Source organism: Arvicanthis niloticus, chromosome 6 (genome assembly GCF_011762505.2).
Source record: "Arvicanthis niloticus isolate mArvNil1 chromosome 6, mArvNil1.pat.X, whole genome shotgun sequence".
In the NCBI taxonomy this organism is placed as follows: Eukaryota; Metazoa; Chordata; class Mammalia; order Rodentia; family Muridae; genus Arvicanthis; species Arvicanthis niloticus.
Genome location: NC_047663.1, coordinates 44,385,986 through 44,410,986, shown reverse-complemented (window position 1 = coordinate 44,410,986; position 25,001 = coordinate 44,385,986). Strand labels below are relative to the sequence as shown.

At 40.3% G+C, this 25,001-nt stretch overlaps 1 protein-coding gene across 5 annotated transcripts in view; it reads left to right on the top strand.

Annotated features, from left to right (window-relative positions):
- The window catches only part of Ssh2 (slingshot protein phosphatase 2), a 258,061-nt gene that overhangs the window by 219,773 nt on the left and 13,287 nt on the right, over nucleotides 1-25,001 (top strand). For all 5 annotated transcript variants that reach the window (XM_034505802.2, XM_076936264.1, XM_076936265.1 and 2 more), the window contains 5 exons: nucleotides 3,132-3,225; nucleotides 3,353-3,481; nucleotides 9,894-9,940; nucleotides 13,985-14,131; nucleotides 18,089-18,289. In XM_034505802.2, coding sequence (XP_034361693.1) covers nucleotides 3,132-3,225; nucleotides 3,353-3,481; nucleotides 9,894-9,940; nucleotides 13,985-14,131; nucleotides 18,089-18,289 — 618 coding nt within the window. The remainder of the gene's footprint in view (nucleotides 1-3,131; nucleotides 3,226-3,352; nucleotides 3,482-9,893; nucleotides 9,941-13,984; nucleotides 14,132-18,088; nucleotides 18,290-25,001) is intronic.

Genomic DNA, 25,001 nt, shown 5'->3' with positions numbered 1-25,001 from the left:
AGATGGCTCAGCAGTTAAGAGCACTGACTGCTCTTCCAGAGGTCCTGAGTTCAATTCCCAGCAACCACATGGTGGCTCACAGCCATCTGTAATGGGATCTGATGCCCTCTTCTGGTGTGCCTGAAGACAGCTAGCTACAGTGTACTCACATACATGAAATAAATAAATAAATCTTGTTTTTAAAAAGATTTAAAAAAAAAAAAAGATTCTGTGGAAAGTGATCTTCATGATTTCATGTTGTAAAGCTGGTTAGTAGGTTTCAAAAGAATGGATGTTTAATCTAGCTCAATAGAAAAGAAAATTCATCACAGCCTGGGATAGTAGCACACAGCACACTTGGGAAACTGAGGCAAAAGGGTTTCAAGTTCTAGGCCAACCTGGACTACATATAGTAGAACCAACCCCATCTCAAAGAATAAATATTTCAAAATCAGTAAGCTACTGTTTTCACCTTCCTGATTTTTATTTTGTTTGAGAAGATGTTGGGTCTGTAGCACAGCAGGAATTAAATTACATTCCTAAGCAAAACAAACAAAAAAAAAAATGAAAGACCCAGTAGACACTCACTGAATATTAGCTTTTAGTTTTAAGATGTATTTAATAAATTATCTTTGTAGAAAAGGACTAAATGGGGACTGTAGACCAGAGAACCATTAATGATATACAGGCTACTTTTATGTCAACTTGACACAAAAAAGTTGCCAAAAGGAAGGAACCTCAATTGAGAAAATGCCTCCATAAGATCAGCCTGTAGGCAAACCTGTGGGTAGTGCCATCCCTGGGCTGGAGGTCCTGGGTTCTGTAAAACAGCAGACTGAGCAAGCCATGCGAGGCAAGCCAGTAAGCAGTACCTTTCCATGTCCTCTGCATCAGCTCCTGCCTCCAAGTTCCTGCTGTGTTTTGGTTCTGACCTGGCTTCTTTAAAATAAGGACTACCATGTGGAAGTGTGAGCCAAATAAACCCTTTCCTCCCCAACTCACTCTTGGCCATGGTGTTTCATCACAGCAATAGTAGCCCTAACTAGGACATAGTTATATCTGAATAGAGTGATTTTTAGTTAGTTTTGTTTTCTCTGTATTTTTATACTTTTTCCAGTAACATCAAAGAGGGGAAAGTGTTTGTAAGCTATAATGCTTTTTCTGTGTCCTCTTCCTACCTAAGTTAACTTTAAAAGCCTATAAAAGGATAGTGAGAATACAGGAAAATGTGAGCCAAAATGTCTTTAGAGTGTTTACTGTGAACAGTTTATATTTGTAACCTAAGAAGGGGCATGTATACATGGAGTTCCCCAGAGTACACCTAATATTATACCAGACTCATAAAGGAGAAAGACCTTCTTCAGGGTCACATCAACTGTAAGTATCACAGCTATGATTAAACCTGGGTCTGTCTGCTGCCAAACTACTCCACCTCAGAATGTAAAGGACTCAGAGAAAAACTGCCCAAGTAGGAAATCGAACCTAAGCATGCACACAGCTGTTAAAATCTGTTTTTATCAACACATCTTTTCAGTGGAAGACTGTCATTACACATTTCCTCCCACATTATCTGTGTCCAGAAAAAAAAGGAAGCCTAAATAAAAACTGTCCTCTTAATCACAACAGAAGTGCCTTGTTGAGAACAGCACAGTGTTAGCTGTGTGCTGTGTAGTTCATGAGAAGCTGAATGCCTAAGCACTGTGGAGCTCCAAGGGTGTGGAGATGCAGCGTGCAACATTGGAGATTACCAAGGCTATTTTTGCAGCCAGTGATAAGGCTGTAAGCAGCAGGAACAGGCAGATGCCTGAAGGCTTAGACCATGTCCATTTCTAAATAAGGAGATATAGAACAGATACCTTTCTTGAATAGGTAGGAACAAAGATGGGATAGAAAGTACTCAAGCTCTTCATAATGTAAAACCTCTGGAGAGAGGCATCTAGTTACTCTGAACCAATGCTTTTCTAGTAGTGACGAATCAGCTGCCAATTCATATTAAAGTTCCAAGAGTAGATTTATTTTATCTTGTTTGTTTTGAGGCAGGGTCTTACTATGTAGCACTGGCTGTCCTATAAATCACAGTGTAGACTAGGTTGGCCTCGAACTCAGTGTGCTAGGACTAAAGCATGTGACACCACATCTGGCCTTGAGTAATTTTATTTAATGAGTCAGAAGGCTAGAAAACAACACAATGCTGCAAATAGAGAGCTAGGCTGGACTGAGTGGTCTGATTTCCCTGCTAATGTATATGATTACCAGTGTATCTTTTAACATATTTGTTTCCTTATCTATAAAATTAATATAAAAAATTTACAGAAATGAGCAGGAAGGTAAGGACAGTGATATACACTTATAATCCCAGTATTTGGGAAACTGAAGTAGGAGGATTGAAAGTTCTAGGTCAGCCTGGACTGCATGGCAAGACTTTGTCTCCAAAAACAAAAAATTTCAAAGAGCTATTCTGAGAGTTGCCATGAAGAGAAAAGTGTTTTGGATGGAACTGTTCCATCCAAATAGCTGAGCCCCTACAACCCATTTTGCAATACAATTTGCCTTGTTGGAGGAAGATGGATCAGCTCTCCTTTCCTAGTTTATAGGCCCACAGCAATGAATGATCAGCACAGAATGGCATTTTAAGGTCCAGTTCTATTGAGAGTCACACCACTAGGCTTCCCAGATAGGTATTCTACCTCAGTAAGGAATGATATCCAAAGGCACTTGATAGGAACGTGAGATATACTCGATACACCCAGCTTGTCTTTGCTTCTGCATAAATCTGCATATTTATGATGTATTTATAGACATTTAAACATATAGAACCTGTACAAGTAATTTTTACATGTTTATATTCTGTATGGTTTTTTTTTTTTTAATGTTGGTTGGTTTGGTTTGGGAATATGTTCTTATTATTAGCTTTGGTTTTGGTTTTGGTTTTGGTTTTGGTTTTGGTTTTGGTTTTGGTTTTGGTTTTAGGAATTGTCTCATTATGCAATTCCCACATTGGCCTAAAACTCACTATGTATTTGCTTAAAATTTTCATTTGCTTCTGTAATATAAATATGAGAGTAAGAGTAATAGTTTGGAAACATAATCCAATAGTGAAGTCATTGCTTTGGTTAAGTCGTTTACTAGGTAAACTACTTGTTTATTCTCAGACCAACTGAACGTGAGCGAACAGAAAGGCTTATTAAGACCAAATTAAGGGAGATTATGATGCAAAAGGATTTGGAGAATATCACATCCAAAGAGGTAAGCAACCTTGAGTCCTCATTGTTCCAAAGCCAGAAGTGGGTAACAATAGACGGGGAGTTAAAACAGTATTAAAAGCAGAGAGGAACCTTACAGAGATTAATGAAGTCCATCGCCTCTGTTTCAGATACGCACAGAGCTGGAAATGCAGATGGTGTGCAACTTGCGAGAATTTAAGGAATTCATTGATAACGAAATGATAGTGATCCTTGGTCAGATGGACAGCCCTACACAGATATTTGAACATGTGTTCCTGGTAAGTTCTAACGCCACCTTAACTGGTATTTTTTGAAACTAGTTTTGGACTCAAGACAGGAAGGAAAGAAATTTTTGCTTTATTATATTTAAACAAAATATAACTAGACTGAAAGGATGGCTCAGTGGTTAAGAGCACTTACTATTCATGCAAAGGACCCAGATTCGATTCTCAGCACTCACATGACTCAAAAACCATCTGTAACTCTAGTTTCTGGGGATCTGAAGCCCCCTCCTGACCTCTGAAGTTACCAAGCATGTACCTGGTACACAGGAGATAAGGTAGACAAAACACTCGTGTAGATAAATAAATCTAAAAACTTTTAATGTAACTAACATTAAATGCATAGGCACTATGTACTCAAGCCTTGTTGCTTTCTAGTCATTTTGCTACATTATTTTACTGACACTTATATTATTTGTGCTTTTAATGTTATTTACATGTATTATATGTAGGAATGTTACATAATGTTTTACTGCTGCACATACCTTCCCAGTTCCTTTTTTCAGTGGATTTTTATGCAGATTAAAACTTGAGTGTAGTGGGAATACTTACACCAAGGAATTTAGCAAGTGCTACAAACCAAGGCTTTTTTCCTCTAGGCTATTAAATATGTCATCTGTTTTCAGAGTCAAAGATGTCAGTCTCCCGTGGTTCCATACAATATATCTAAATAGGATGATTTTTATATCTTATATCTTGCTACTGAATCTATTTAAGATCTACTACAATTCATCAGAGCAGGTTGGACCTACTTGTAACAGAAGGTCTATTGGGCTGTATTCTGTTGTTTACAGTGCTAAGGATCCTTGTGCGTGTTAAGCCTATCAAGTTCTGTCATTGAACTGCACCCTTAGCCATGGACTTTTAAGTATATAAAACCATGTCACAGCATCTAGAAGCCTTTAAGTTACTTTTCATGATTACCAAGAAGTCAGTAACTAAAAATTGTTCTTCATAGTTCCTAAACATTCAGTGACCTATAATGCCTCAAGGAAGAGTACACAGAGCACACAGAGTAGTAGGAACAAGTTTATCAAAGATAGTTAAAAGCAAAGAAAAATGCTAAAATTTTATTTCCACTTCCTATACATTTTGGCCAAATATGTTTCAAATGCTTCTTATCCTTATCCATTGAAAGGCCAGTACTATCTATATCCAGCAATGTAACACTCTTAATTTCTAATGAACACATATGTGAACTGAACTGATTAGAAGCCAGGAAAAGAAGAAGGATAGACACACAGAAACTGACTAAACTGGATCATTATACTCTGAACATTCTGGACCTTATTTTACCATGCAGTCAGATTTGGTGCTGTTGAAAGCTTGACATAGTAGAACATGTTTGTCTCTAGTTTGATTCATATGGACTATTGCTATGAAATTATTGTGCAAAGCTGAACTGGCAAGGGGTCTGCTTTTCTAGTACTTCTGAAGAATAGGATTACAGGCATATGCTAGCATACCCAGCTTAGATTTCTTACCTTTTTTATTTTCTTTTTATGTGTATGTATATGCCTATACACCACCTTGATGCAGAGGCCAGAAGATAACATCAAATCCCTGCAACTGGAATTATGGACAGATGGTTGTGAGCCGCCCTGTGGGTGCTGGGAACCAAACCCAGGTTCTCTAGAAAAGCAACAAGTCCTGAGCCATCTCTCCAGTTCTAGAGTTTTTACTTTTATTGTTTGTTTGTTTGTTTGTTTGTTTGTTTGTTTGTTTGTTTTTTGAGGCAGGGTTTCTCTGTGTAGTTCTGGCTGTCCTGGAACTCACTCTGTAGACCAGGCTGGCCTCGAACTCAGAAATCCGCCTGCCTCTGCCTCCCAAGTGCTGGGATTAAAGGCGTGTGCCACCACCGTCTGGCGAGTTTTTACTTTTAAAGTACATATTTGTGTACTTAGTTTTGAATAAAGGAAAAAAAAATCTCTTCAGTTTCACAAACAGTTTGGTTTTCTAGACATTTCTTTCCATTGTGAAATTTTAATTTTTGTTTTATTTTTGTTTGGTTTGGTTTGGTTTTGGTTTTTTTTTTGAGACTGGGTTTCTCTATGTAAGTCTGACTGTCCTGAAACTTGCGCTGTAGATCAGGCTGGCCTTAAACTCAAGAGATCTACCTGCCTCTGCCTCCTGAGTATTTCGATTAAAGGTGTGAATAATTTTTATATTTAAAGAAATAACTTCCAAATAGAATTCTAAAGTTTAACCTTATGTATGTTTAACAACATGCAAAACAAATGCTTGAAAAATATTGTCTAAACATCTTACTATACTTATTTTGATGGCTTCCTCTCAGTTTGTACCACATGTCCTATGTCCAAACCCCTTTGTCTTCTCCAGTGAGTATATACTTTCCCAGCAATTGGCATGGAAAAAGAGATATACTCTAGTTTCAAGTTGCAGAGTTAATTTTCTCAAAGTTATCTCATTTCATGCATAGTTGCCATGCCTGGAGCTCAACCAGACTTTGAGAAGAGGCAGCAATTCTCTCTCACTCTAGGAGAGTGCTCAGCTCTGCAGTATACTGCACAGAGATCTGTTTATTCAGGAAAATATCAGCTGATAATGGAGAAGGAATGTTTAGAACATAGTTCAAAGAAAATTTGCAGTGAAGCTGATTGCTGGGTAGCCAGGTTATTAGTAGGGAAAAGATTCATCTAAATTCTTATAAGATTGTATAATTTCTCTGAGCTGGCAGCCTTTCCCCAACCAGATTTTAGTATCAACAGCTCTCCTGGAGGCTGTCCAATGTGTCTGAGAAGAACCTACATGTGAATAGAGACCTTTTGCAGAACAGCAGCTTTTTTTTTAGCTGAGCAAGGAAAACAAGAGTATTGGACACAGAGTAATTTTGCTTATGAATAAAGTGGGAGAATCTTTACTACTGGTTATCTTTTTTAAGACTTGACATTACAAATTCTTTCTAGAAGGGAATTTTCTTTTTTTGTTTTGTTTTTTGTTTGTTTGTTTTTTTGTTTTGTTTTTTATTATTCTATGTCTTTTCAGCACACATTTTTTATTGGATATTATATTTACATTTCAGATTTTATCCCCTTACCCCCATACCCCCCACCACCCAGGAACCTCCTATCCCATCCCCACTCCTCATGCTTCTATGAGGATGTTCCCCCACCTACCCCCCAACTCCCACCTCCCCACCCTCACATTCCCCCCACACTCGGTATTCATCCTTCATGAGACCAAGAATCTCCTCTCACACCTATGCCCAACAAGGCCATCCTCCCCTACATATACAGCTGGAGTCATGGGTTTCTCCCTATGTGTTCCCAGGCTGGTTGTTTAGACCCTGGGGAGCTCTGGTTGGTTGGTATTGTTGCTCTCCTCATGGGGTCACAAACCCTTTCTGCTCCTTTAGTCTTCTCTCTAACTTCTTCATTGGGAAACCCTTGATCAGATCAGTGGTTAGCTGTGAGCATCTGCCTTTGAATGTGTCAGACTCTGACAGACCTCTAAGGAGACAGCTATATCCGGCTCTTGTCATCATGTACTTCCTGCCATCCACATCAGTGTCTAGCTTAGGTGACTGTACATGGGATGGATACCCAGGTGGAATGGTCTCCAGATGGCCCCTCCTTCAGTTCCTGTCCCACACTTTGTCTCCATAGTTGCTCCCTTGAGTATTTTTGATACTCGGACTGAGGCATCCCCACTTGGTCTTCCTTCTTCATGAGCTTCATGTGGTCTGTGAGTTGAGTCTTGGCTATTTCAAGCTTTGGAGCTAATATCCGCTTATCAGTGAGTAAATACCCTGTGTGTTCTTTTGTGATTGGGTTAACTCACTCAGGATGATATTTTCTAGTTCCATCCATTTACCTAAGAATTTCTCAAACTCATTGTTTTTAATAGCTGAATAATACTCCATTGTGTAAATGTACCACATTTTTTGTATCCATTCCTCTGTGCAACGACATCTGGGTTCTTTCCAACTTCTGGCTATTATAAATAAAGCTGCTATGAACATAGTGGAGCATATGTCCTTGTTGTATGTTAGAGCATCTTCTGGGTATATGCCCAGAAGTGGTATAGCTGGGTCCTCAGGTAATGCTGTGTCCAATTTTCTGAGGGACCGCCAGACTGATTTCCAGAGTGGTTATACAAGCTTGGAATCCCACCAACAATGGAGGAGTGTTTCTCTTTCTCCACATCCTCACCAGCATCTACTATCACATGAGTTTTTGATCTTAGCCATTCTGACTGGTGTGAGGTGGTATCTCAGGGTTGTTTTGATTTGCATTTCCCTGATGACTAAGTGTTGGGGTCCACACTAGCCCCACGTTGGGGCGGCCAAAAAGTGTCGCGGCCCAAGCAAAATGTTGAGGCCCCGGGCCGACCCACGTTTGGGCGGCCACTGTATCCCGGCCCAAGCTGTTGCTCCGGTCCGAGGGTCAGGGTTCAGCAAGAGAGAGAGAGTGAGGCCAGACTCAAAGAATGGAGACCAGACAGAATGTAATTCAATCCCGTTTATTCTTCAGTCTAAGTCCTAAGTCTTGAGTTCCTAGTGCCTAGTGCCTAGTCCCTAGCTCCTAGTCCCTCCAAGTTCCAAGTTACTTCTTCCAAGTTCTCTTCCAAGTGCCTGCTACCTGTCTTCTCTCTGCTGTGTCTGGTTCTCTCCTCTGTGTCTCCCTAATGTCTGCTGTGTCTGATTCTCTCTAGAGCCAAGTGTCTTCTACCTAATGTCTGATGTGTCTGATTCTGTCTGTTCTGTCTCTGCCTTTTATGTCTCACTTCTAAGCCATGCCTTTTGGTCACACCTTTAATCATGCCCTTAGGTCTTGTCTCTAACTCTGTTCTCTATACTTCTAAATTATACTCTTAAATTACATACCTTTAATCTCACACACCTTTAATCTCATGCACCTTTAATCTCAAAGTATCTAAACCAAGATTATCGGAGTGTGCTCAGCTGTTGTAGGCTATTGTAATCCAAGTCACATGTCAGGGTATATGGCTCAAGATGGCTGCAAAGCTGATAGCCACTTTCTGCTAAAAGTTGGCCCCCAACAACTAAGGATGTTGAACATTTCCTAAGGTGCTTCTCGGCCATTCGAGTTTCCTCAGCTGAGAATTCTTTGTTTAGCTCTGCACCCCATTTTTAATAGGGTTATTTGGTTGTCTAGAGTCTAATTTCTTGAGTTCTTTGTATATCTTGGATATTAGCCCTCTATTGAATGTAGGATTGGTAAAGATCTTTTCCCAATCTGTTGGTTGCCATTTTGTCTTATTGACAGTGTCCTTTGCCTTACAGAAGCTTTGCAATTTGATGAGGTCCCATTTGTCAATTCTTGATCTTAGAGCATATGCCATTAGTGTTCTGTTCAGGAACTTTTCCCCTGTGCCTAGGTATTCGAGGTTCTTCCCCACCTTCTCTTCTATTAGTTTCAGTGTGTCTGGTTTTATGTGAAGGTCCTTTATCCACTTGGACTTGAGCTTTGTACAAGGAGATAAGAATGGATTGATTTGCATCTAGAAGGGAATTTTCAAATACAAATTCAGCTACAAGCTGGTTATACTTGTGGTAGGACAGAGAAATAGTGTATAGTATTAAATGGTCCATTTTGTCATATTCATAATTTTTGATCCTGAACTGGAAGTGTATGACATAAAACTCTCTTAAAGGGAAAATCCAGGGACCATCAAGATGGCTCAGCAGGTAAAGGCACTTACCACCATACCTAATGACCTGAGGTCAATCACTAGAACCCACATGGTAGGAAAGAAAAGGCTCTTTGAAGTTGACCTCTTATATGACCTCCACATACATGCCATGACATGAGTACACCCACATCAACACACAAGTGTACATATACACACATATATAATAAGATGAAATTATAAAAAATAATTTATGGCTGGAGATGTACCTCAATTAGTAGAGTGTTTGCCTAACCTGAACATAGTACTGTGCTCAGTTCCTAATACCACATAAACTAATTTACTGGTGCATCCCTGTAATCCCAGTTCTTAGGCGATAAAACAGTAGGTTCTGAAGTTTGAAATCACTGGGGCCAGCAAGATGGCTCAGTGGTAAAGACACTTGACCCAAAGCCTGACAACCTGAATTTGACCCCCAGAATATAAATGGTGGAAAGCAATAACTAACTCCTGGAAGTCACATTGTCCTCTGATCTCCACATACACATGTGACACTTGTCTGTTCACACATATGCACACACTCACTGCCCCCAACCCCAAGAAAAGATAATTTTTTGCAGTATCATTGATAAAAAACTAGATGTGATTAAAGAAAAAAGCTCCTGGTGCTAAGAGGCACAGAGTACATGTTACTGAGTCACTGCTTAGAAACTCTGTCTCCCCAGTGTTCCTTTTCAGATGGTGTGTTTAGTTGACTTGCTAATACTCACTAACCTTGTCTTTTTTGGCTCCATAGGGCTCAGAATGGAATGCCTCGAACTTAGAGGACTTGCAGAACCGAGGGTGAGCACACAGAGCAATTGCTGACATTCCTGTATAACAGAAGTCCCTGTTTAATCTTTGTATTTTCCTGTCAAAGAAGTATCAATGGGTAACTTTAATCCTCAGAGTTGCTTTCAGTACTCAGGTATAACTTTACAAAAATCAGAACAGTTCTCTCAACCATGTCATCCTCTTCTCTCTCAAGGAAGATCAGTTGTAGCAATTGAAGGGCTTTGAAAAACATGCCCAAGTATTTAGTACTCTTTAAACATCAGATGTAGCTGCTAGAAATGTAGTTCAGTGACAGCACTTGCCTAGGCCAGAGGAAGAGAGAATGACTCATGTCTGACTGCCGTGAAAGACCAAGAGTAAGAGGTCTGATTAGTGCCACACATACTCCCTACTGTCTTCTGATAAGAAAGGTGTTTACAATTGCTAAAATGAACTTCTAGTTTTAATACAAAAAAATTCCAAGTAGAAAAAAATAGTTGCTTAGTTGAAGATGTAAAAATAAGTATAACTTGAAAATTTCTAATTAATAAGGATTGGTCTGGAACTTTTAAAGGAGACTACATCTTCATCTTTTGAATTTATGTCTACCTAGCTCAGAGCTTCCTACCAAGATGATGGTCAGTGTGAATGAATGATAAGAAATTCATACACGTGTGAGAATTGTCATTTGCCCAATGATAGATGACGAGAGGAAATCAGCTAGTAATCTGGGCTTAGAATTCAAAGACCTTGGCTGTCATCCTGTGTCTTCCATTTGCCCTCTTCACACTAGATAAATTGTTCACCAGTGGGTTTCATGACCTGTTCCTTGAAGATGAGACCCTGGTTTCCCCTGAAAACACTGACTCTGCCATATCTGTAGAAGTTCACTTAAATTTCCTTGGTAGTGAGACACAGTTTTTGACAACATACAATCCTGTAAAATTTATGTCTATCATTCTAGAAAACTAATATATGATATTTAGTATAAAATCTGAGATTTGACATAGCCCTGCTTGCCAGATACATTGTAATCAAATTGTATGTACATAAACTAGACTATCATCCTAGCTGGAGAAAAGACTCATCCATCTCATTGCTTCTTTTATTAAAACATTTTATAAAATATTAAATCTGTATACATTAATGGGGTACCATGTGATGTTTGGGTACATATACTTACTGTTTTAAATCAAGTTTGTCATCTGGAGTTCGAGGCTAGCCTGGTCTACCGAGTGAGTTTCAGGACAGCCAGGGCTACACAGAGAAACCCTGTCTCGAAAAAACCAAAAAAAAAAAAAAAAGTTTGTCATCTGGAACATTTTTCAATTATTTTTTAATAAGTTATTTTTATGTGTATAGGTATTTTGCCTGCATGTATGTCAAATCCCCTGGGACTGGGGTTAGATAGTTGTGAGCTGCTATGCGGGGAATTGAACCTGAGCTCTCTGAAAGAGCAGCCAGTGCTCTTAACCGTTAAGCCATCTCTTCCACCTCCATTTATCAATTCTTTATGGTGAAAACTCTTCACAAATATTTTCTTCTTGCTTTTTGAAATGTACAGTATGCATCCATCCACAGTCACCCTACTGTGGAGTATGAGCTATCATTCACTTTTAGAAGGCTAAACTACAAAGTGCAGCTGACTCTTGTCTTTAAAAACACAATGATTTAAATTTAAAAACAACAACAGAATGATCGTCTAGGCCACGGTGGTGCACACCTTTAATCCCAGCACTCAGGAAGCAGAGGCAAGAGAATCTCTGAGTTTCAGCCAGCCTGATCTACAAAGTGAGTTCCAGGACAGCCAGGGCTTCACAGAGAAACCCTGTCTCAAAAAAAAAGTGGGGGGGAGGGAAGGAGGGAGAAGGGGGAAGGGAAGGAAGAAAGATTGGATGTACAGACATCTACTTAGGTCTTATTTCTTAAATTCAGTGACTCTTAAGCTTTAGTGTGTGTCTTTATTCACAAGACTGTATGTACTGATCCCTTCTAGAGCTTTATGTTATTTCAAAGCACACGTTTTAACATTAAGGTCATTTTCAGAAACTAACTCCAAGTTTTATTCCACATAAAGTCACATAATGGCTGATACAGCAAAGAAGTTTCAAGGAGCTACAGTACCATACAGTAGTGGGCATTATTTAGCTCTGAAATAAAAAGAACTAGGAAGCTTGTCCTGTCTCTATAGAGATGATGCCATAATCCATGACTGAAGTATAGGATTGGGAGTAGGAAACTGATTAGGTTTAGGGGTTTTGTTGTTGTTATTATTGATTTTGTTTGTGAGAGTCAGGAGTAGGCCAGAGCAGCAAGCAGTCTAAACCTCTGAGCCATCTCTCCAGCCCCTCATTTTTATCTTAAATAAAATCAGCAAGCCAGGCATGGTGGCTTACACCGTTTGTTTGTTTGTTTGTTTGTTTGTTTGTTTTTTCAAGACAGAGTTTCTCTGTGTAGCCCTGGCTGTCCTGGAACTCACTCTGTAGACCAGGCTGGCCTCGAACTCAGAAATCTGCCTGCCTCTGCCTCCCAAGTGCTAGGATTAAAGGCGTGCACCACCACTGCCAGGCTAGGCTTATACCTTTAATCTCAGCACTCAGGAGGAAAAGGTAAATGGATCTGAGTTTTCAGCCAAGCTGGTCTACTTAGAATTCCAAGGAAGCTAGAGCCACATAGAGAGACCTTGTCTAGAAAAAATTAATAAATAAAAATAAAGTGAGTGTGCTTGCTTTTACTTTTAATCATTTTATTGTGAAGGTAATGCATAGGGCAATATAGTTAATACAATTAAAGTATACAGTTCTATGGGGTTTAGTTTCTGAGTTATACAAAATAGCTAATTAAGAACTTTTTAAAACAAGAAAGAGACTATGCATTCTGCCTCTGTCATATTTTCCTTCTTCCCTGTCTCTAGAAGCCACTAATGTCATCATCTGATGGCCAGCTTTTGACTATTGTGAGTGCTGTTGCAGTGAGCCCTGTATGCACGCTGTGGTGTGAGAGTGATGCTTGTGTGCTAATCTGTTTGGCCCTCTCAGGAATTGCTGAGCTATTTCCCACAGCAGCTGCACCATTTTACATTCCTACTGTGTGCTTCATTTTTTAAATTAAAAAAATAAAATCATTTCTATTAATAGGCTTTGGTGCTGCGTTGAAGCAAATTCAATTCATGTCTCAGAAATGTTGAGCCTATACGGCCTTGACCACAGAGTGATTATATCCTTCTTGTAGTTTTCTTCCTCTTCCTCCTCTTCATCCTCCTCTTCTTCCTCTTCCTCTTTTTTTCTCCTCCTCTTCTTCATCTTCCTCCTCCTCCTTCTGAAACTGAGTTTATGGAACCCCACATTTGGTTATTTGAAGAAAAGAGTTTTGTAGAAAGAACTGAGCCTATGTTGCTACAGTAAACTCTAGTGATATTTAAAGTCTATATAACATTGAAGGAAAAAGAACTTTTGGTAAATTAAACCTAAGCATTAATTAAGGTGGTGTGGGAAGAGAGGTGATGGAGAAGTTTTTAATAGAGAAACCCTTCTTTGCCAGCATCCTAGTTGATAAGCACTCTGAGCAGGAATGCACCCAGATAGACTTGGAGACTTCCAGACCCAGCTCTCCGTGGACAGATAGACTTGGAGACTTCCAGGACCAGCTCTCCATGGACAGATAAGACTTGGAGAGTTCCAGGCCCAGCTCTCCATGGACAGATAGACTTGGAGACTTCCAGGCCCGGCTCTTCATGGTCTCCACAGCTTCTTGCCCAACTGTCTGGCATTCAGGAAAATAATTTTTTTCTTTTCTCTGTTTTTTTGGAGTATATCAGTAGCCTTGTTTTATACAAACAACTTCCAAATAAAAGTTTATTATTGGTAATTTTAGCAACATAAATTGTTAGATTGTGGGTATCAGCTTGATTGTTGTAAATAGATATTACAGATGTTTCCAAAATACTGTCAAAGATGAGATTGTATAACCATACATAAGCTGAAGATGGAATTTAGGTATTGAACATGGCAGATACAGGGCTGGAAATTAGTTTTAACCTGAGAATCATGCCTTCCTTTTTTTTTTTTTTCACAGGGTGCGGTATATCTTGAACGTCACCCGAGAGATAGATAACTTCTTCCCTGGAGTCTTTGAATATCATAACATTCGAGTATATGATGAAGAGGCAACAGATCTCCTGGCTTACTGGAATGACACTTACAAATTCATCTCTAAAGCAAAGTGAGTGTTGTCCCCACACAGGTTCTGTCTGATTCCTCTCCACAGTGTAGCTAAGGTTGGGGTGAGACTGTGACAGTTTACTGATGGTACCTAAAGAAAAGGATGGGGTCCTGGACAAAAGAGTAGTGACTTAATATTTTCCTTTTAAGCAAACAAATAGAACAGAACAGAACAACCTCATATATGGCCTGACAGTGGTGGTGCACATCTTTTAATCCCAGTAATGAAAGGCAGAGGCAGGCGGATATCTGAGTTCCAGGACAACTAGGAAACTGTCTCTGTCTCAAACTAAAACTGTCTCAAAAAAAAAAAAAAAGATAACTTCATATAGCTTCAATTTCCACTAAGCAGAAAATTAAAGAAAATGGAATTATAATCCTGCAGCTAATAAATAAATAAATAAATAAATAAATAAATAAATATGAGAGAAAAGGAAGATGGGGGTAGAGGGATTGAGACAAAGTCTCACTGTGTAATCCTAAATAGCCTGGAACCCTACGTAGACCAGGCTGGCCTTGAACTCACAGGAATCTGCCTGCTTCTGCCTACTTAGTGCTGAGATTAAAGGTGCACTATCCACCATGCCTGGTTCTGAATTAAATTCTTTAAATGCTGCTGGGGATATTTGTAAGTTTTGTAGCAAACATTATTGTGAACAGGTGAAATACCAGACTTTTCTTCTGAATACAAGGCATTCAAACAGTGAGCTTTGAGAATCTTTCCAGTTGTTGTCTTTATTGTAGATACTATAAATGATGAAATTTTTCTCTTGCCTTTCATTGAGGTCATCTTCAAATTAATTGACACTTAAAGCTCTGAGGACTTCCTTTCCAATTTTATTCATCCTTTCACTGGAAAGAATAAGTGAGCTCCTTGGCCCCAGCCCTCTTCAGAAGGGAAAGCACTCAAACCATCTTTAGTAAATGAGAAACATCTGCTCTTAACTTTCTTCCAAAATTAGTGTACACTTCCCTTAACAATCTTGATAGACAGGACAGGCACCAAATCTATTGCTGCTCATAAACACTGAATCCGGATAATTGAATGTGTTTGTCTCTTTAATTTTGTAAAATAGTTACCACCATGGGCTTCTGTACTCTGCAAAGTCCCAGGAGAGGCTTCAGTAACAGGAAATGCTTTGATAACTGTAGGTGCTGGCAAATTGGGAAAGCCTATTTCAGATGTTTAAGAATCATCCTCATACTTCTGTTGCTCTAGAACCACTTTTGGCACCAAAATCTATATTAGGGTTACAGAACTTATAGAACATGTATACATAGGTATATACATATATACATACGGGTGGAGAGAGAGAGAGAGAGAGAGAGAGAGAGAGAGAGAGAGAGAGAGAGAGAGAGAGAATGAATTAACTTACAGGCTGCAGTTGAGCTAACCTGACAGTGGCTGCACATAAACAAAAAGTTCAAGAATCCAGTAGTTGTTCAATCCACGAGGCTGGATACTGCAACTGGTCTTCAGTCTACACTGGAATTCTGAAGAATGCAGTGGCTGGCAGCAGAGGGTGGTGAGTCTTTCCATCTCAAAGATAATTAGAAGTGTATCTTCCCACTTCAGATGATTTAGTTAAGCAGAAATCCTTCACAGGTGTGCCCAGCCATTTTGGGGTTTTAGATCATTCCAGATGTAGTCCAGTTGTCAACCAAAATAACCATCATAAGCATCAAGATCGCAAATGGAGGCAGCTGCTCACGAGCAAGGTTCAGGTCAGAGTCTGAGAAGGAGTGCTCCTTACATATCTCTTCTACAGAGCCCTACTCCGAATGTTATAATGCAAGCTTAATCTAGACAAGTCTATGCAGGGACTAAGGGGTGAAATTGAAATGTGTGAGATAAGTGAAAACCAACTGAGATCCTTCTTAAACAACTTAGAAGCTGAGCACTTAAAAAGCCCAGTTGAAAAATGTCAAAGAAGTTCACACCTTCAATCTCAGCACTGAGGAGGCAGAGGCAGGTGGACCTTTGATTTCAAGGCCAACCTGGTCTACATAGCAAGTTCCAGGACAGCCAGGGCTACACGGAGAAACCCTGTCTCGGGAAAAAAAAAAAAGAAAGAGAGAGAGAGAGAGAGAGAGAGAGAGAGAGAGAGAGAGAGAGAGAGAGAGAGAGAATATTTGGAAAAGGTGCCTTCATAGGGAATAAATTTTAGTTTACTTAGGCGTGTCTAAGTTGAAGCACTTTCCATACCTATAGGCAAAGGCATAAAGTTTTATGTTTTTAGAACTCATTTGGAAAGCATAGAGCACACCTCTAAACTTTTATCTGAATCACTGTACATTGGCTTCCTAACTATAGTCTAATAAAAACTCTATCTAAGGACTGGCAAGATGGCTTTCTGCCAAGGCAAAGTTTAATCCCCAGAACCCACGTGGTAGAAGTTGAGAGGACTGACTCCTCTGAGTCATCCTGTGAGCTCCAGTATGCACCACCATACTCAGATGCCCACCTACCCACACATACACAAATAACACTACAGTTTTTAAAATTCAGAAAAATTAGTTCATTCCATACTTTGCATTCTTGTAGCTTATCTGCTCACTTGTTTGGGAAAGTCACCTCAGGCTCATTTGCACTGATAATTCCTCAGTCATTCATGTAGCTCATGACTGCAGAAAAGCAAAGATTACAAGCTTCTGGAAGAAGGCTTGTCAACCAACAGTATAGCCAGTGACCAAATGAACAGCCTCTCGGCTTTTGCTCACATGTCCGTGTTTTGATTTATTGGAACAGTTACTTAAAAGGGTTCTAGAGTCCATGAGCAGTAGCCATAATAGTAACAGTTTTTTTTCTCCAGTTTTTAAAATATTCCCTCTTCAACAGCTGGAAGGTGTGATCAGCAGATCCGTAAGTATATCTATGCATTTAACTGACCCTTGAAGACTTAGTTTGTGCTGGAACACTACATTATTAGAATTAGAACATAACTGAATAACATTCATATCCAAGATGACTAACTTTGACCGGTTAAGACTGAGGTATTTTGTTTTGTTTTGCGGTAACATCGTTTTCTCTTCCTTCCCTGTATTAAAAGCCCACAGGGACTGGGGCATAGCTCAGTGATAGAGCACATTCTTAGAGTATGTGTGGAGCCCTGAGTTCACTTCAGAGCATTCAAAAAACAAACAGGCAGGCTCTCGTTCATTCCACCTGAACACTGAGAATGACATGTGATATGTCACATGCTTCCCTCCAGCTCCCTGGGGTTGTGATAGTGTGTGGAAAGTATCTCTAGACTAGAGAAGAAACATCAGCTTAGTCTATGCATTCCTCCAGGGACAGAGCCCTTCCTGGGAACTTAACTAGAAATAACTCTCTTAGAACAAATCAGATGAGTCATTACCACACCTGTAACTCAGGAGGATGCCAGCCAGAAGACTGTAGAGGGAAATGAGCTCCAGCTCCAAATGCAAAATTCTCATCTCCATGCTGTGGCATTCAGTGCACACAACATTGAATTTTGATTTTTGGTTTCTCTAACTCAACCCTACCCTTTAGTATAGAAGCTGTGTGTTACTTAAGTTTGTGTCTAACACTTTGTACCTTAGCTTATATATGGTAAATGCTTGGTAAATCTTTACTGAGTGGATTAAGAGGCTTAGTATTAAAAGTGAAAAAGAGAGTTCAGCAGTGGTGGCACACACCTTTAATCCCAGCACTGGGGAGGCAAAAGCAGAAGCCAGTCTGGTCTACAGGGTTTGTTCATTCCAGGACAGCCAGGGCTACTAAGACAAACAGTTAAAAACAGACAAACAGTCAAAAGTACAGTTAAAGCTGCCTACTGTATCCTCATATTTGATCATAGAGGCACATGGTTATAATAAGATGAGAACATTGCATACAAAAAAAAAAAATGGAAGGGCGGTACAGGAGCCTGAGACCCAGCTCTTACACCGTACTATTGTCAACGTCCTGGTTTTTTCACCTCACTCTCCCAACTAGGAAACATGGATCTAAATGTCTTGTGCACTGCAAAATGGGGGTGAGTCGCTCAGCCTCCACTGTGATTGCCTATGCAATGAAGGAGTATGGATGGAATCTGGATCGAGCCTATGACTATGTGAAGGAAAGACGAACAGTAACCAAGCCTAACCCCAGCTTCATGAGACAACTGGAAGAATACCAAGGGATCTTGCTGGCCAGGTGGGTCATGCGTGGTTTTCTATGCCTCTCATCCTATTACCTTTGGGAGTTAAATCACCTTCAGCTACTCTCGAATTATATGGTAAATGACTTGAGAATCAGTTTCTTGAACTGTCACATGCTAAAATACTCTGGCTTCATAGATTTAGTTTGTTTCCCTGTGAGCAGTTCTAGGCTGTGTTTTTAGGGCACAGCTGTCTAAAAGCAGTTGCAGCTGATGCCAGGGTTTGACTCCAGCAAGTCTCATGACTTGATCTTGACTCTCAAATCTGGGCTATGTTTCCACAGAACAAAATGTTAAATAGCCTTCCAGCCTATCCACACAGAGGGGCCACCCTCCAGCCCCGAAGAATTGTGAAAATGTGACCACAACATAGTATGGTTTCCACTAACAACCCCTCCCATTTACTCAGCATTTGGAATGATTTCATCTGAGCCTCTGTCTTGAGAAGCTGGGAAAATACGCAATTGTCCTCTGTTTCAAAGAAGTTCTAGGTCTCTAGCACCAACTTTGATGACACTTTCACATTAAATCAGAGGATAGGACACGGAGGCTCTTTTTGGCACAAGGAAAAGGTACCTAAGCTTTTGAGGAGAACATAAATATTACATGTTCCCAGACACACACACACACACACACACACACGGCACACATAATGGATGTTAGGCAATGTCCTCATGTGACCTACTGAGAGGAAGGACACTGTCTGTCCTGCCAACTTCAGTATTTATTCTGGAATCCCAGGCTACTGCAAGCTGTTGGGTTGTTTCCCCTTCCACAGTATCCCTCCGCCCAATATGTGGTTTTTCTTAGATGTTAAAAGAATTTCAGGGAAAAAAATCTTAAATGAGGATATGAAGGGCAGCATAAACCAGAAAATCACACTTCCTCTTTCCTTTTCCTTTCTTTTTCTCTTCCATCCCGACTTCCTGAGCCTGATTCATAAAGGGAGGGCAAACTCCAGACAGGAAAAAACACAGAATTTGCATCATTAGATCTGGTTTCTGTTCCTGGTTCACTGGTTTGCTGCAACCTTCAGAAGTTACTAGTGTTGCTGGTGTTTCTAGTCCCCATCTGACCACCATCTGTAAAAGTAAAACATCAATATGAAGTTGAGAGAGGCGGTGCAGGCATGCAGTTCCCTGTAGGTTCAAGGCCAGCCTAGTATACATATCAAACTTCAGGATAGCAAGGGCATACAGAGACCCTGTTGATTGATAGATAGATAGATAGATAGATAGATAGATAGATAGATAGATAGATGGTAGATCAATCTATGTTTATTATTTTTGTTTTGTTTCATAAAATAACACATTTGGGGGGGTTGGTTTTTTGTTTTTGTTTTTTGTTTGGTTTGGTTTGGTTTTGGTTTTTCGAGACAGGGTTTCTCTGTATAGCCCTGGCTGTCCTGGAACTCACTCTGTAGACCAGGCTGGCCTGGAACTCAGAAATCCACCTGCCTCTGCCTCCCAAGTGCTGGGATTAAAGGTGTGTGCCACCACTGCCCAGCACATTTTGTTTTTTTAAAGACAGGCTATCATACCCCAAGCTAATCCTCCTGCCTCATCTCCCAAGTGTTTTAAGTTGTTTTATATATATATATATATATATATATATATATATATATATATATACCACTATGTGTTAAGGGTTGTTTCTCATCATTTCTTTTTCTCCATGATTACCAAAAAAAAGCATATATTCATATATGTTCTTTATTCCTTCTCCATTGACATCAACCTGCCTCCAACCATCACAAGCATAGTAACTCCCCAGAAAATGTCGTGGAAAATGTTCTGGAATTTCTTATAATGTGATGTTCAGCTTAGGGATATCATTTAGGCCACTGTTAGCTACCAGGGATGCTCATAAAGAATGTTCTCTCCGGGCGTGGTGGCGCACGCCTTTTAATCCCAGCACTTGGGAGACAGAGGCAGGCGGATTTCTGAGTTCGAGGCCAGCCTGGTCTACAGAGTCAGTGCCAGGACAGCCAGGACTACACAGAGAAACCCTGTCTCGAAAAAACAAAAAAAAAAAAAAAAAAAAAGAATGTTCTAGAACCAAATTCAACTAAGCCTCACTGTCCCTTCATTTCACTGGTGTCACCTGTGTGTGCTGTTCTACAGAGAAGAGAGAAGCTCCACGAAAGGCAGTTAGACAGACAACCTCCAAAGTTTACTTGTTCCTTAATAGTATTTTTTTCTGGATCTTGTTTTCATATCACAGGAAATACATAGTGGCTCTCAAAGAGTTGTGATCCCAGCATCCTCTAACTATAGTCACACAGAGCAGCACTGGGTACTTAGCTGGTTGTGCCAGCTGTCTGTTGGAGGGAGCTTCTTGGTGCAGTGACCTCAGTAACCCATTTCTATAGTAACATCTGAATTGATTACAGTCTTAGTGAGAGCACAAGGGCACCAGCTACACGTCAACCCTTGGAAATGCAAAGAACTTCTTATATCTCTTAAAATATCATTGGTAACTTAGAAAAGGCTGGTTTACACTTCCACTTGAAGACCTAAAAAGGTTGGTATAATTAAAGTATTGGTATTTTTCATGCCATATTCTTTTCTGGTTTTATAGTTGTAGGGTGGTAGCAGAAAAAGTGAGTTATGAAGCTCTTTCTGCTACCACAAGTATCTGCCAGATTCCTGCTCTATCAGACAGGTTCGGGTTTCACGCAGACCATTTGCAAGCTGAACCGTGTGTCTGTGGTATTAGGTTCCAGTGTTAAGGGGGCAGGAGGAAAACCAAGTGACAGCTAGAATTTGCGTGTCATATCCTCAGACATGTCCACTGTGGTTATGAGGGCCAGGGGCAGCAGAGCTTTCTTCTTATCCTACTTTTCTGATGGAGAGCAGTCTAGTTAAAGACAGAGCTGTCAGCCAGCAGCAAGGAGCTTGACGTGAAAGGACATGGATTTCTGGTCCCATGACAGCCAAGCTAGTTGTGGCTCAAAAGGATTTTTAAAAATAGCTTTCTGGCTAAATAATTGAAAACATCCTGGACCGTGCACAACTCACAGAAATGCCCATTGCTTTCCCTAGTACCCCAGAAGGTGACCACAGCCAGTCTCGTTTTCCTGGCCCTGAACTTGTAGCAATATTTTCTTCTGAGTTGATTTTTATTACCTAACATGTAGCAAGAAAGCAGAAGGAAGAGAATGGAATATCTTAAATATCTTATCAATTACATTTCTTTTCTGCTCATCTAATAAATAAGAAACCTAAACTGTTACCCAGAGTAGCCCAGTCATATGTGTGCCTGTGTTTACATGATTCCAAATTCAGGTCAGAGGCCACTCAAGGGAGGGAAGATCTGAGGCGTGGTTGCATCATCTAGGCCACAGGCCAACTCTGAAGTTCCTTTTTGGCAGCTTGTTTATTTACTTGCCTGCCTAGAATGGGAGTTGGGGGTCAGCTGGATTAGAAATTACCAGTTTAAAATAATAGATATGATCTAATGTTGTATGCCACATCCTATCAGTGTCAGAGCATTAGAATACACCAGACAGAGCCTCACCGAAAAGCAGTCTAATGTTACCAGCAAACCAGTGATGCACACATGCCCCATGACCCATATATTACATTCTATTGCATGATACCTCTGAGAGACTGAAGTCTTAGCAGCCACAAGAATGTCCTTGGCAATGTTTATAGTAGCCAAGACTATTTGTCAACCATATGGACAAACTAATTGTGATACATTTATTTCACTTTATGAAAATATATTTACATACAGTGTTGGAGCTTGAAAACATTTTAGTTAAAATAATGTTTTACAGTTGGGTGTGGTGGGCATGCCCCTAATCTCAGCAGAGAAAGGCAGGCAGATCTCTGTAAGTTCAAGGCCAGCTTGGTCTTCATAGTGAGTTTCATGATAGCTATGTAGTAATATTGAAACTTAAAATAATTAATTAATTAATTTTTAAAACTACCTGCATTAACATTTTAAGGAAGAGGAAGGGACAGACGGAGCTCAGGAGGGAGGATGGAGCCGGTCAGCAGGGAGCATGTGAAGGTGCATTGCTTTAGCAGTGATGGCGATAACTGGACTGTATTAGAGCTGCTACCACTCTGCTTCAGGCCAATCTGTGGATTTTTCTTTCACTTACTCTCCTTTGTTTTGTTTTGTTTTCTTCCTATTTTACTTAAAATATTTATATTTTTTATTGGGTATTATATTTACATTTTAGATTTTATCTCCTTACCCCACTTCCCCCTGCCACCCAGGAATCTCCTATCCCATCCCCACTCCTCATGCTTCTATGAGAATGTGTCCCCCACCTACCTCCCACTCCCACCTCCCCACCCTCACATTCCCCCCACACTCGGTATTCATCCTTCATGAGACCAAGAATCTCCTCTCACACCTATGCCCAACAAGGCCATCCTCCCCTACATATACAGCTGGAGTCATGGGTTTCTCCCTATGTGTTCCCAGGCTGGTTGTTTAGACCCTGGGGAGCTCTGATTGGTTGGTATTGTTGCTCTCCTCATGGGGTCACAAACCCTTTCTGCTCCTTTAGTCTTCTCTCTAACTTCTTCATTGGGAAACCCTTGATCAGATCAGTGGTTAGCTGTGAGCATCTGCCTTTGAATGTGTCAGTCTCTGGCAGACCTCTAAGGAGACAGCTGTATCAGGTTCTTGTCATCATGCACTTCCAGCCATCCACATCAGTGTCTAGCTTAGGTGACTGTACATGGGATGGATACTCAGGTGGAATGGTCTCCAGGTGGCTCCTCCTTCAGTTTTTGTCCCACATTTTGTTTCCATATTTGCTCCCTTGAGTATTTTTGTTACTCCTTCTAAGTAGGACTGAGGCATCCCCACTTGTTCTTCCTTCTTCATGAGCTTCATGTGGTCTGTGAATTGAGTCTTCGCTATTCCAAGCTTTTGGGCTAACATCCACTTATCAGTGAGTAAATACCATGTGTAAGGCAAAGGACATTGTCAATAAGACAAAACGGCAACCAACAGATTGGGAAAAGATCTTTACCAATCCTACATCCAATAAAGGTCTAATATCCAAGATATACAAAGAACTCAAGAAATTAGACTCCAGACAATCAAATAACCCTATTTAAAAAAATGGGGTACAGAGCTAAACAAAGAATTCTCAACTGAGGAAACTTGAATGGCCGAGAAGCACCTAAAGAAATGTTCAACATCCTTAGTCATCAGGGAAATGCAAATCAAAACAACCCTGAGATACCACCTCACACCAGTCAGAATGGCTAAGATCAAAAACTCAGGTGATAGTAGATGCTGGCGAGGATGTGGAGAAAGAGGAACACTCCTCCATTGTTGGTGGGATTGCAAGCTGGTACAACCACTCTGGAAATCAGTCTGGCAGTTCCTCAGAAAATTGGAGGACCCAGGTATACCACTTCTGGGCATATACCCAGAAGATGCTCTAACATATAACAAGGACATATGCTCCACTATGTTCATAGCAGCCTTATTTCTAATAGCCAGAAGCTGGAAAGAACCCAGATGTCCTTGCACAGAGGAATGGATACAAAAAAAAATGTGGTACATTTACACAATGGAGTATTACTCAGCTATTAAAAACAATGAATTTGAAAAATTCTTAGGTAAATGGATGGAACTAGAAAATATCATCCTGAGTGAGTTAACCCAATCACAAAAGAACACACATGGTATTTACTTACTCTCTTATAAATAGGTGTCAATTGTATTCCCAAGGCCCGATGAAAAAATTTTGATGACCATCAACTCCCAAGAACAGCAAGAAGTCCCTGTTGAGCAGCAGGCTGTGATGTTAGTTACTTCCTCTGAAGCATTCACTGTTTACACTCACTAGCATAGCTTCTCTCTCTCTCTCTCTCTCTCTCTCTCTCTCTTTCTCTCTCTCTCTCTCTCTCTCTCTCTCTCTCTCTCTCTCTTTCTCTCTCTCTCTCTCTCTCTCTCTTTTCTCAAGACAGGGTTTCTCTGTGTAGCCCTGGCTGTCCTGGAACTCACTCTGTAGACCAGGCTGGCCTCAAACTCAGAAATCCGCCTGCCTCTGCCTCCCAAGTGCTGGGATTAAAGGTGTGCGCCACCACCGCCTGGCCCATAGCTTCCATCTCATATTGCCTCCTGGCTGATAATATTTTAATGTACTAGATTTATTTGGTTTATGTACGAGTGTTTTGCATATGTTTATGTGCACCACATGCATGCTTGGTACCCTTGGAGATCAGAAGGGGGCATTTAATTCTCTGGAACTGGAGTGAACATGGTTGTGAACCACCATGTGGGTGCTAAGAATTGAACCTGAGTCCCCTGCAAAAACAATCATTCTTAACCACTGAGCTATCTCCCCAGCCCTGACTGATAAGCAATTTGCAAGCATTTTTTTTTAAAAAAAAACTATACTTTAGGGAATTCTTGAGATTATGGAAACTTGTCATTTGTTTGTTGGCTAATAAAATGAGCTGCTGTTTTATACCATCAGATGGCTAAGAACGGCTACTCTCTGAGCTGTCTCGTCAGTCACATGCATCACAAGAATTAGCTTACAGTGCTAAGTGAGAAGTCCCATTTGACCAACCCCACAATAAGTGACAGTGTGAAAATTAGAAAATAGTGGTATTTAGTCCTGGAAACAAAGGCCTCCAGAGTTAAGAAAAGAAACTTCCATAGGAAGCAAACTGGCCTTGGTTGGTAATAATACAGTTTAGTCCCCACTTACCCAAAGCATTCAGC